Here is a 12,835-nt window from a genome sequence, read left to right on the forward strand (position 1 = left end):
ATGCTAAAAAATCCTCCCGCACCTGCACTTCCCCAGCTGTAAAGGACTAAAATACAAATTAACACATGCGACCAGCTTTTTCTATTTGAGTACGCAGATGTGGAACGCACTTCCAACCCACTTAAAAGCGATCAACGAACTAACTAACTTCCGCAAATCTCTGAAGACCTTTCTCTTTAACAAAGCTTACCAGAGAGCACATAACCAACTATAACACAACACCTAGCCACCTTCATTTAGAATGTATCTCTCTAAAACTCCTTGACCAAAACTTCTGGTCTTCCTTGACATCTATGTAACATCAACTGTATTCTCTACCCTGGCATAACAGGTCTTTGTAAGCCACATTGAGCCTGCAAATAGGTGGGAAAATGTGGGATACAAGTGCAATAAATAAATAAACAAACAAATAAATAAATAAATATAATAAATAAAAATGCCAAACTGTTAGCCAAATTTAAAAGTCTGTTTTTAGCGTTGCTTTTCCATCCTAATCTATCTATATGACAGCACACATACATGCAAAGGCAGTGCATGCGCAAGACCTTTTTATGCCCTACCCAATCAGGTATCTGTATCAGCATCTCTCTGCATCTCTCTCTCTCTCTCGTGGCCCCACCTTAAATCGGCGGCGGCGGTTTAACAGCAGCAATAATTCATCCTTCCCACCGCAATCCCAGAGCTTTTACCTCTACCGCGTCTCGTTCCCGTCTCCTCCACGCAACTTCCTGTCAGGGCAGCTGGAGTCGGACGCGGCGGAACTAAAGCTTCGGGGCTGGTAACGGATAGATGAATTTTGTACCGCGCGGCCGGCGACTTTGAAGACGAGTTTTTAAGGTAGTACCGGGGGGGGGGGGGGGGGGGGTGGTGTTGAGAAAGAGAATGATGTCTGACCGTAGACAGGGAAGAGAATGGGAGACATGCTGGGCTAGAGATAACAGGAGAGATGATGCCAGGTCTTTTGAAGCGAGGAGGGGGCAAGGTTATGCGTATGAATGTGTGAGGGCTGCTGAATGTTGGGCTCTCTTGTGTTACGCCCCAAAATTAAAGGCTTCAATGGACAAGATTAAAAACATGTTGAAAATATGTGAACAGAATCCACGTTCACAGAATTGGGAAAGGGGGAACCCAGGTGTGGTAAAGGCAGTGGTTCCCGAACCTGGTCCTGGAGGCACCCCAGCCAGTCAGGTTTTCAGGATATCCACAATGAAGATTCATGAGATATATTTGCATGCAGTGCATGCAAATTTCCACAATGAATATTCATGATATATTTGCATACAGTGGAGGCAGTGCATGCAAATTTCTCTCATAAATTTTCATTGTGGGTATCCTGAAAACCTGACTGGCAGGGGTGCTTCCAGGACCAGGTTTGGGAACCACTGACTTAAGGGGCTCTAGTTTTCTAAATATTCTGCCCTTGTATGTGTATATATTGCAGCTTTCCAGGCCGCCTGTATTAGATAGGCTTGAGCTTTATTTGAATGCTTGTATGTGTACATTTTTGGGGCCTGATTAGGTGCGCTTTCTATATTGTGTTTTGAAATCTCTTAAGGTCATAAAAAGATAATCAAGGACATGCTTTTGTTAGAATATATTATGTTTTTTATGATAGTTGCATAGTAATGTAATGTAAACCAGTGGATAATGCTGCTTGAAATACACCAGTATTTTGTTGAACATCATTTTATTATGTTCCCAGTAAAAACGTTAGAAAACAGGAAAATGTTATGTCACTTGGTGTGTGTGTGTGTGTGTGGGGGGGGGGGGGGGGGAGTTATTAACATGGGCTACTGTTAAGACATGTTAGTTTACTGTTAATCATAGTTATTAGTAACTAGGTGGTCTTATTACCTATGATAAAAAATATGAGTTGGTGGTAAAACAACGTGTTAATGGTTGTCTATGTTGACAACTGTGTCCCAACCCTGAATAACTGCTTTTCAACCCTTTCCATTTCTGATTTAAGCAGTGTTCTCATTTGAATAAAATAAGTTTCTTCCTGTACTCTCAGCAGGGTTTTACATTAAGGGTGCTATCCATTGGCAAGCATTGGGGAACAGTACTTCTGATATCATGGCCCTGCCATTCAGAAAGGATTTTGACAAATTTAGGCACATCGATGAAGATGAAATTCTGAACAAGTTGTCTGAAGAGGAACTGAAACAGCTGGAAACCGTTCTTGATGAACTTGATCCTGAGGTAGGTAGGGTGGGTTGGTTGATTTATATGGTAAACTCTAAGGAGAACAAACAATTTCTTATGTTTTTATATATGTTGTGGTGCTATAGAAATGATACATCGTAGCTGTAGGGTGCAGATCCGTTTTTAAAAATCTTGTGCTTGGAAATAAGAACATGGAGCAACATTTTCTCATTGTCTAAGTGGACATTTGCAATCCTTAGTGCAGTGGTTACCAAAGCTGGTCCTGGAAGCACCCCAGCCAGTCAGGTTTTCAAGATATCCACAATGAATATTCATGAGAGAGATTTGCACGCAGTTAAGACAGTGCATGCAGATCTCTTCCATGAATATTCATTGTGGATATCTTGAAAACCTGACTGGCTGGGGTGCCTCCAGGACCAGGTTTGGGAACCACTGCCTTAGTGGAAATGAGCAGAGTACTACTTCCTGTGTCAAAAGAAATTGTCTTGAAAGGCTGTGTGATGTATTTTGCTTTTTATGCCTGCATGTGGTGGTCACTCTCTGACAGCTGCGGCCACTTATATGTACTTTTTTTTTTTTTATATATATACTCACACTTGCACTTATACTCCCAGGTAGTCTTTTTGTATAATAAAATTAATTCCATTTACTAAAGGGTTTTGGATCATTCTGGAGTTTCACCATTATATTACTGTGTGTATTTCAGACTGAATTTTGAGCTTCCATCAAACATATAAATGGTGAGTGTCGTACTCACTCGCAAATGCGCAGTAGAGACCCTCTCTGCCCCGCCCCCGAGTCAATACGTTATGATGGGGGCGGAACAGAGAGGGTCTCTACTGCGCATTTGCGAGGGACGAAACCGCTGTCGCTAACGCTCCCCCCACCCTCCACCCGGCCGGGCCCTCGCTCCGCTATTGAAACAGCAAGGGAACGCAGCACACAGCTCTGATGAGCTGCCGTCCTTCCTTCTTCTCTGCCTGTGTCCCGCCCTCGACGACGTTACATCACACGAGGGCGGGACACAGGCAGAGAAGAAGAAGGAAGGCCGACGGCAGCTCAGCAGAGCTGTGTGCTGCGTTTCCTCGCTGTTTCAATAGCGGAGTGAGGGCCCGGGCCGGATGGAGGGGTGGCGGCGACTCGGGGGGGGGGGGGGGGCCTTGCAGCGGTGACGGGAAGGGGCTTTCAAACCCCCCCTTTCCTATACTAGCCCGTTTTTACGGGCTCAACGGCTAGTGTTTAAATAATTGGACATTTTTGACACATCTGGAATTGTCATACTAATAGGGAAGACAATGATGACTTAGCAGAGCAATTAATAAGTAGCTGAAAACAAACTTCTAACCCAGCACTTCCACTCAGATTTATGCTGCTAGGAACTACAAATGTTTTGGTTGGTTCTGTTTGATGATCCCCATCACATGTTATCAATATTTCCTTTGTGTTCAGCACGCATCAGTAACACTGCTTCTTAAAAGGAGCCCATGGTCTCCCTACATCCAGGATGTGAATAGAGGTTTTCAGTAGTTTATGTTAATGCTATTCAGAAATGTATTAGCCCTAGGAATGGACAGTATATAAACTGATTTGTGTTATAAAGTTTCAGCTGGTAAGGGAGGATTAGGGATGTTCTATGAAAATATCTTTTGAAATATGATCCAGGTTCCTTTGGAAAGTGTGATATATCATATGTTACCATACTTTTAGTTTTGGATGTACTTTTTAATATAATGACCAATAAAAATATTTTAAAACAAAAATCGTTTTTTTTTGCAGAATGCTCTTTTGCCAGTAGGCTTGCGGCAGAAGGACCAAACCACTAAAGAAGCCTCGGGTCCTTTTGACAGAGAGCGGCTCCTGGCATTCTTGGAAAAAGAGGCTTTGGAGTACAAGGACAGGGAAGATTATGTACCTTTTACTGGAGAAAAGAAAGGTAAGATGGCCCTTAAGGCAGTGGTTGTATGAAAAATGACAGGTCTGCATGGCTTCTCTTAGGTTCAGTGAAAAGAAAATTGAAAGAAACTTTATTTTGTACATTTTTTTTTAAAAACTTAAAAAAAAAAATAAAAATAATCAAAACCAAGGATCCTGTTATTTTATTAAAATCTTTAATGTTCTTTTAGGCTAGTTTTGCTTAAGTGGTAGACAGAAGCACTCTCTCTAAAAGTGCTATCAGTCTGTTCATATGCATACAGTGTTATTAAGCTGCTAGTATAATATTGAGGCTGATTTATACCTTCCACGCTTCCCTCTTTGCTTTCCTGTTTTATATTGTATTTCATCCCCTCTTTCCCTTTGCTGTGCTGCCATTTCTGTTTCCTCTGTCCTTCCCCCCCCCCCCCCCTCCCTCGCCGGTATATTGTAAACCACTCAGACATTGATGGGCAGGTTATAAGCCTCTAATAAACTTGAGGCTCCAGATTATGTGGTAATGTTTGAGTCGTGTGTGCATAAGGCTTTGAAGCATAGGATCCTGTTGGTACTCTTCACTATCTATGTATTTGTGTTTCTTAAGATTTTATTTATTAAGGGCCTTTTGTCCAGACCTCCTTGTCCTATGTAAATGATGTTTAAGTAGCATAAAAGTGTGAGCTGGCTAATATATGCTTTTCAGTAGGTAAAAAAAAAAACAACAACCCTCCTTTATGTAGGGGAAGGAAGTGGTTAGAATCTTCCTATAGACAGCTTTGCCTATGTTGTAGTTATGTGAATCTCATTAGGGATTCCATATCCTACTGAGCTTGTAAGTGCAGGATTCTAGTAGCCATATTGATGCTGAAGAATGCCGGCGCCTTTAGGTTATAATGGGCTCCTTTTACAAAGTCGCGGTAGTGATTACTGCACACCAAATGTGACAAAGCCCATAGGAATTGAATGGGCTTCGCATTTGGCGCTCCACTAATCGCTAGTGTGGCTTTGTAAAACGAGCCCTATATTTATTTTAGGACTTGTAAAATAACATGGTAGTGCAGGGGCTTTTAAAAACACAAAGGTCCCCTCTTCAAATATGACTACAAGGTTTTAGAAAGGAAGTTTTTATTTCTAGAGAATGCTCTGAGCTGGGAATTCCTATGGCAAAGGTTAGTGGGAGGAACGGAACAGAGTTTGTATTGGCAACTGCAAAGTGATGCATGTTGGAAAGAGGAACCTGAACTATAGCTACGTGATACAAGGTTCCACATTAGGAGTCGCAGCCTAGGAAAAGGATCTAAGTGTCATCGTTGATACGTTGAAACGCTCTGTGCAGTGTTCATCAGCAGCTAAGAAAGCAAATAGAATGTTTGAAATTATTAGGAAAGGAATGGAAAACAAAAATGAAAATGTTATAATGCTTTTGTATTGCTGCGTGGTGCTACCACACTTAATGCTGTGTGCAATTCTGGTCACTACATCTCAAAAAAAATATATAGTGGAATTAGAAAAGATATAGAGAAGGGCGACAAAAATGATAATGGGGATGGGACAACTTCCCTATGAGGAAAGGCTAAAGTGGCTAGGGCTCTTCAGCCTGGAGAAGAGATGACTGAGGGGAGATATGATACAGGTCTATAAAATATTGAGTGGACTGGAACAGGTAGACGTGAATCACTTGTTTATGTGAATTGCTTGTTTATTCTTTCCAAAAATACTAGGATTAGGGGGCATGCAATAAAGCTAATAAGTAGTACATTTAAAACAAACTGTAGAAAATATTTCTTCACTCAGTGTATAATTAAACCCTGGAATTCGTAGCCAGACAATGTGGTAAAAGCAGCTTGGCAGGGTATAAAAATGTTTTTGGATAATTTTCTAAAAGAAATGACCATAAGCCATTATTAAGATGGACTTGGGAAAATCTACTGCTTATTTGTAGGTTAAGCAGCATAAAATCTGTTTTACTGTTTTTGGATCTTTCCAGGTACTTGTGACCTGGAGTGGCCACTATTAGAAACAGGGTAATGGGCTTGATGGACCTTCAGTCTGTCCCAGTATGGCAATGCTTATGATGTTATGTAAGAATAGGATAAAAAAAGATGGTATAACCTAGTAACATCTAATGTTGTAACTGGCATTTTGCAGATTTGTGATATATTTAGATTTTACAATATTGGCACAAAAAAAGCAAGCAATTAGAGCCACGTTGTTTGATTTCTCAAAATATCAAATTTGTTTAGTCCCATTCCGAAGTCTCCTGTCTCTTTTATTATTTTATATTTTGGGCCTGATAAAGAATGGATCATCTTTAAAATCTGCACCTTAGTCCACAAAATCATGTACGGCGTAGTCCCAGGATACATGACAGACCTTGTAGACTTACCAATAAGAAACAAAGTCAGATCGTCAAGATCCTACCTAAACCTATGCTACCCAAATTGCAATGGGCTGAAATACAAAACAACTTTCGCAGCCGGCTTCTCCTATGTAAGAGCACAACTATGGAATGAGCTCCCAAAAGCTGTGAAAACAATCCATGACCACTTGAACTTCAGGAAATCATTAAAAACCTACCTCTTCAAAAAGGCCTACCCCAACGACCCCACATAACCCTCTTCACCTACCAACACAGCATGATTATGATTGAACAGGACATCATGCAATCTTCATCCATTCCGACCCTCCACTTATACCTCATACGATCACTATACAACTTTGTATTTGTTATCCACTGACTGGGCAAACGCCTTTGACGGTACTATGTAAGCCACATTGAACCTGCAAATAGGTGGGAAAATGTGGGGTACAAATGCAATAAATAAATCCTAACTTGACAGTTATGCTCCAAATTGGTCTCTTTCAAAATTTAGTAGCGCTGAGTACCTAAATTTATATTCAACATTTCACTAAATTCCTAAATTTATCAGCATAGAAAGGGCCCTGTTTACCAAATTGCACTGTAGGTGCACAAAGAGCTCGGCTTAGTAAACGGGGCCCAAAATAAATGACAATATGGGTAGATTTATGGTAGAGAAAGTTGGGAGCTTAGCACTGATTTTTTTCAGCACTAGGCTCATAAATTTAAGCAAATGAATGACAGGCTTAAATTTTATAAGTATAAATTTTGGGAGCTAACTTTTAGCTCCCAAATTAAGATGAAGTTTTGGCTAAAAACCTAGGCTCTTGAAAATAAAGCACACATTTGGGACCTTAACTTAGCAGCATAAATTTAGGAGCTCAACATTTTTTGACTTTTGGCCCTAGCTTGTTTGGCACAAAAGCCATGCCTCTTGCTCTGGAAGGACATTCCAAGCATATTCTTCTTAATGCTGTAAGTAGACTCTGCGTGTATCTTTGTGAAAGTCTGCAGGATTTTCTTTAGGATCAGCTCCGTAGTGCACTGATATAGTTGCATAACGGTGGCAGCAGATTGCGGAGGTGGTTTTTTTTTGAAAAACTTTAAAGACATCTTCTTTGAGGAAAGTTTATTTATATCGATTAAAAAAACTTGATAACCCGCCAATTCTAGTACAGGTCTCGGCAGTTTACAGTCAATGAGATACCAACCAGCATGAAAAGGGAATTTGATTTTTCTAGTTTTAATTCTAAGTGATTTATCTAAAAAAATGATGGAAGGAATTAGCTGGTTTGGATTTTTTTTTTTTTTTTGGTGTGTGATATTTCTGTTTCAGCTGACACTTTTATTGCTGAACTGGAGACATTCTTTCTTCTTATTATTATTATTAGGGACGTAAAATAGTTTAAAATACTTAACCATTCATATTTCAGACATGTAAACAGTTAACTATTTATAAACAATACCTACCTTTGTATGACCTGGGATTTAGGGGGGTGGCCACCAGTGTACCCTGTACTTCTCAGCCATCCCTGGGGAGCCATGTAGCATGTCAGGAAAGGGAAATACCCAAGTCTATTTCAAAACGACATGAGTGAGTCTTAAGTCACCTACAGTTGCTTGAGAAATAAATATTAAATGGTTTGCTAGAAGTTCAATGGTAGCAGTTTATTTAATATTCAGTTGTTTATCTGCTAAACCTTTTTAGGCATTATGTTAAAAACATAACGGCGTTTAAAAAATATATTTATTTGGATTGTGCTCGCAACTTTTTCAATAGTAGCTCAAAGTTTCAGGTACACTAGTGGGCTCATTTTCGAAAGAGAAGGACGCCCATCTTTCGACATAAATCGGAAGATGGACGTCCTTCTCACAGAAACGTCCAAATCGGTATAATCAAAAGCCGATTTTGGATGTCCCCAACTGCAATCCGTTGCAGGAACGGCCAGAGTTCAAGGGGGCGTGTCAGAGGTGTAGTGAAGGTGGGACTTGGGCGTGCCTAACACTTGGACATCCTTCACCTATAATCGAAAAAAACAAGGACGTCCTTGATGAACACTTGGAGGATGTTTTCACCTGGTTGTGTTTTTCTTATGACCAAGGCACAAAAAAGTGCCTGAAATGACCAGATGACCACCGGAGAGAATCATGGATGACCTCCCGTTACTCCCCCAGTGGTCACAAACCCCCTCCCACCCTCAAAAAACATCTTTGAAAATATTGATTGCCAGCCTCAGATGTCATACTCGGTCCATGACAGCAGTATGTAGGTCCCCAGAGCAGTTTTAGTGGGTTCAGTGCACTTCAGGCAGGCGGACCCATCCCCATCCCTCCTCACTTGTTACGTTTGTGGAGGAAACAGCGAGCCCTCCAAAACCCACCACAAACCCACTGTACCCACATCTAGGTGCCCCCCTTCACCTGTAAGGGCTATGGTAGTGGTGTACAGTTGTGGGTAGTGGGTTTGGGGGGGGGGGGGGGTTGGGGAGGCTCAGCACACAAGGTAAGGGAGCTATGTTCCTGGGAGCAATTTATGAAGTCTACTGCAGTGCCCCCTAGGGTGCCCAGTTGGTGTCCTGGCATGTCAGGGGGACAAGTGCACTACAAATGCTGGCTCCTCCCACTACCAAATGGCTTGGATTTGGTCGTTTCTGACATGGACGTCTTTGGTTTCGAAAATCTCCAAAAATCAGAAACGTCCATGTCTAGGGACATCAAAATTTAAGGATTTGGATGTCCCTGACGGTATTTTCGAAACGAAAGATGGACGTCCATCTTGTTTCGAAAATATGGGTTTCCCCACCCCTGGATTGGGACATTTTGCAAGGACGTCCAAATCAAAACTTGGATGTCCCTTTCGAAAATGCCCCTCCATGAATTTCCCTGTCTGTGGAGGGCTCACAAAGGTGTTTTTTTTTTTTTTTTTACCTGAGGCAATAGAGGATTAAGTTCACAAGGAGCAGTGGTGGGATTTGACCCTGGGTGTCAGGGCTGGTGCTCTAACCACTAGGCTTTTCTCCTGCTTGTTTACATGTAATGCAATAGTGTCCTACAGGAATCTATAAAATTCCTTTCTTCCCTCTTAAGAGCGGAAGACGTGCCAAACTGGGTCAGACCAAAGGTCTAACAAGCCCAGTATCTTGCGTCCAACAGTGGCCGTCCAGACCACTAGAAAGTACTCGGGAGATTCTAAGGACTAGAGGCAGCCCTGTTTTCAGCTCCAGGTTTGCCCTCGTGCTTTCAGGAGCAGTACAGTTGGTGTATCTCAGCTGATATTTAGAGCTCTGGCTCCCAAACCTGTTCTGAGGGTTCCCCAGTCAGTCAATTTTTCAAGGTATCCGCACATGAATATATTTATGACATAGTGCATGCAGATTTTCCTCATGCCATATTCATTGTGGATATGCAGAAAACCCAACTGACTGGGAATTCCCTAGAGGTGCAAGAAAAATGCAGATCACATGGGCAAGGTTTCTTTATATCGATCATTTTCTTGTAGTGAAAACAGTGCCAACATCATTAAGAATTCAGTAGGTATCCTTTTGAAAAGTCCCTCCCTTAACAGTACCTGGTCTAACAATCTCAAGTGCTTCTATCTGTGGGGTATTTGTGTAAAGGGTATGTACCTTGTATTACTACTACTACTACTTATCATTTCTATAGCACTACTAGACGTACGCAGCGCTGTACACTTGAACATGAAGAGACAGTCCCTGCTCGACAGAGCTTATAATCTAATTAGGACAGACAAACAAAAGGTAAGGGAACATTAAAGTGAGGATGATAAAATAAGGGTTCTGAACAAGTGAACAAGGGTTAGGAGTTAAAAGCAGCATCAAAAAGGTGGGCTTTTAGCTTAGATTTGAAGATGGTCAGAGATGGAGCTTGACGTACCGTCTCAGGAAGTCTATTCCAGGCATATGGTGCGGCAAGATAAAAGGAACGGAGTCTGGAGTTAACAGTGGAGGATAAGGGTGCAGATAAGAGAGATTTACCCAGTGAACGGAGTTCCCGGGGAGGAATGTAGGGAGAGATGAGAGTGGAGAGGTACTGAGGAGCTGCAGAGTGAATGCACTTATAGGTCAATAAGAGGAGTTTGAACTGTATGCGGAAATGGATAGGAAGCCAGTGAAGTGACTTGAGGAGAGGGCTAATATGAGCATAACGACACTGGCGGAATATTAGTCGTGCAGCAGAATTACTGACCTTTTTGGTGTGAGCTCACTTTGATATTGGAGATATAGACTCAGCTCATGATGGGCACATTTACACTTGATATTGTATAGAAAGTTAGCATGTTTGAACACACCAAAATCTCACACACGATGAGGCATATTTTCAAAGCACTTTGGGAGGCTAAGTTCCATAGGTTTCTATGGAACTTTGGGAGGCTAAGTGCTTTGAAAATAAGCCTCTATATATGTTTTATCTTGTTCTTTCAACGTGAAATTTTACAGCTTTATTTGTTGTTACTATCTACTTTTATGTGCCAAGTGGAGTGAGATTATCTTTTAAAGATGGCAAAGTTATAGAATTTTAACACGACTACCCAGTAATTTATCACATGTTCAAAAATGTTTGCATTGTAAAACATCCATTATTTGAAAAAAAAAAAAAAAAACACAAGTTACCAGCTTACTATTAATGATGCCACAGTGACTAAGACTTGTTGGGAGGCCTATCACAAGCGCCAGCCAAAGCCACAGACAATTGCCGAACTCGCAGAAACCCTGCGGATGATCTTGGACAGCCTGCCACAGGGACCAGTTGACACAGTTGTTAACTTCCCAAAGCAAATGAAGGCCTGTGTTTAGCTGGAGGTGGACACTGAGCATTCACAGAGGCTGTAAAATTCTGACATTGTTAATTGTATCATTTAAATGATGTTGCTTTACTGTGTTTTAGTTTGAACATTTTTAATGTGCAAAACTTTCTAGGTAGTAATGCTAAAATGTCAGTGACATCAACCTAGCTTAAGATAATTGTTTAATAGTAATACGCAAGTATGATAACTTAAGTACATAAAATTTCTCATTGAAATTCAAAATGGTTACTGTGAAATGGTAAAAAAAACTCTAGGTGGTTACTTTTTTTTCCCCCTCACCGTGTGTGTGTATATGTACTGTATCTATACGTACAGTCTTGATTATCTGACATAAATGGGACCAAACCATTGACAGATAAGTGAAAAGTCAGATAATATGGAAAACAATGGTAACCCTTTTAAAATATGTATGGAAAACATACCCCATGCCTGTTCTTTATGCATACAGTATTAATATTAACCAGTACGGTCTCGGATCAAACATGGCTTCAGTGTAAAGCTGGAAAACAGGAAGAGAATCTGTGCAGCACTTAACGGCAAATGCAGTGACCTCACCGGGGGGGGGGGGGGGGGGGGGGGGGGGGGGGGGGGGGGGGGGGGGGTCTGTCAGATAATTGAGACTGTATTGTGTGTATGTATATGTGTGTGTAGCATTGCTCTGCTGGCCCTCTCCTCTCCTCTTTGGTTCCTTCTCCCTGCTCCTCACAGCTGTTGCACTCAAAACAAGCTATTTGTCACCTAGCTCCAAGCCCCTCTCAGGAAGCTCTGTCAGAGGAGGCGGAACTTCCTATTACAGAGAGGCTTCGGCACGGGTGACATAGTGTGCTTTCACTATAGTGGTTGTGAGGAGCAGGGAGAAGGAGCTGCAGAGGAGAGGGGGCTGTCTGAGTGACAGAGAGGTAAGAAGACGTGCTACTTCCAGTAGAAAAAAAGGGTCAGAGAGAAAAATGCACACTGTGCTGGGGAGGGGGAGGTGCAGCAGTGGTGACAGGAGAAAGATCAGCCAGAGATGCCAGGGAGGAGGGGGCGATGGTGGACGAAACAGGAGACGAGCAAGAGATGTGAGGGAAGGGGTGGAAGCAGTGGTGGCGGGAGAGAGAGGAGAAGAGCAAGAGATGTGGTGGATGGGGTGCAAGAGAGAGAGAGATGCGGTGGAGGGAGGGTGCTAGAGAGGTAAGAAGAGTTGCCAGGAGAATAAAAAGGAGAGAGAGAAAGAAAGAAGGGAGTGATGGGGGAAGAGGAACAGATGCTAGAAATAAGGGGTGGAAGAATCAAAGAAGGGAGGGGAGGAAAAAGAGAAGGGGAAAAATGGTGCTTATGGGAGGAAAAAGGGAAAAAATGGTGCATATGGATGGAGGAAAGGGAGGAGATGATGCCAGGGGATGCAAAGGAAGGGAGGAGATGGGAGGAGATGGAATCAAAGTTATTGGTTGAATGTTTAGGATGAATTAAAAAAAATGTAAACAACTATTGTGTTGACATTGTAAGTAGTATACTATCCTGCTTATAATCGAAAGAGAAAAACGCCTATATTGCGACCCAAATCTGGAGATGGGCGTCTTTCTCCCGTGGGC

At 41.9% G+C, this 12,835-nt stretch overlaps 1 protein-coding gene across 2 annotated transcripts in view; it reads left to right on the forward strand.

The window, feature by feature from the left end:
• Positions 1 to 521: 521 nt before the first annotated feature.
• The window catches only part of LOC115460646 (tropomodulin-2-like), a 74,983-nt gene continuing 62,669 nt past the window's right edge, over positions 522 to 12,835 (forward strand). Inside the window, exons 1-3 of one of the 2 annotated variants that reach the window (XM_030190413.1) lie at positions 522 to 837; positions 2,015 to 2,202; positions 3,943 to 4,099. In XM_030190413.1, coding sequence (XP_030046273.1) covers positions 2,077 to 2,202; positions 3,943 to 4,099 — 283 coding nt within the window. In that variant the 5' untranslated portion in view covers positions 522 to 837; positions 2,015 to 2,076. The remainder of the gene's footprint in view (positions 838 to 2,014; positions 2,203 to 3,942; positions 4,100 to 12,835) is intronic. The other variant, XM_030190414.1, reaches the window with a different exon arrangement.

The sequence above is a fragment of the Microcaecilia unicolor genome, chromosome 1 (genome assembly GCF_901765095.1).
Source record: "Microcaecilia unicolor chromosome 1, aMicUni1.1, whole genome shotgun sequence".
Lineage (NCBI taxonomy): Eukaryota > Metazoa > Chordata > Amphibia > Gymnophiona > Siphonopidae > Microcaecilia > Microcaecilia unicolor.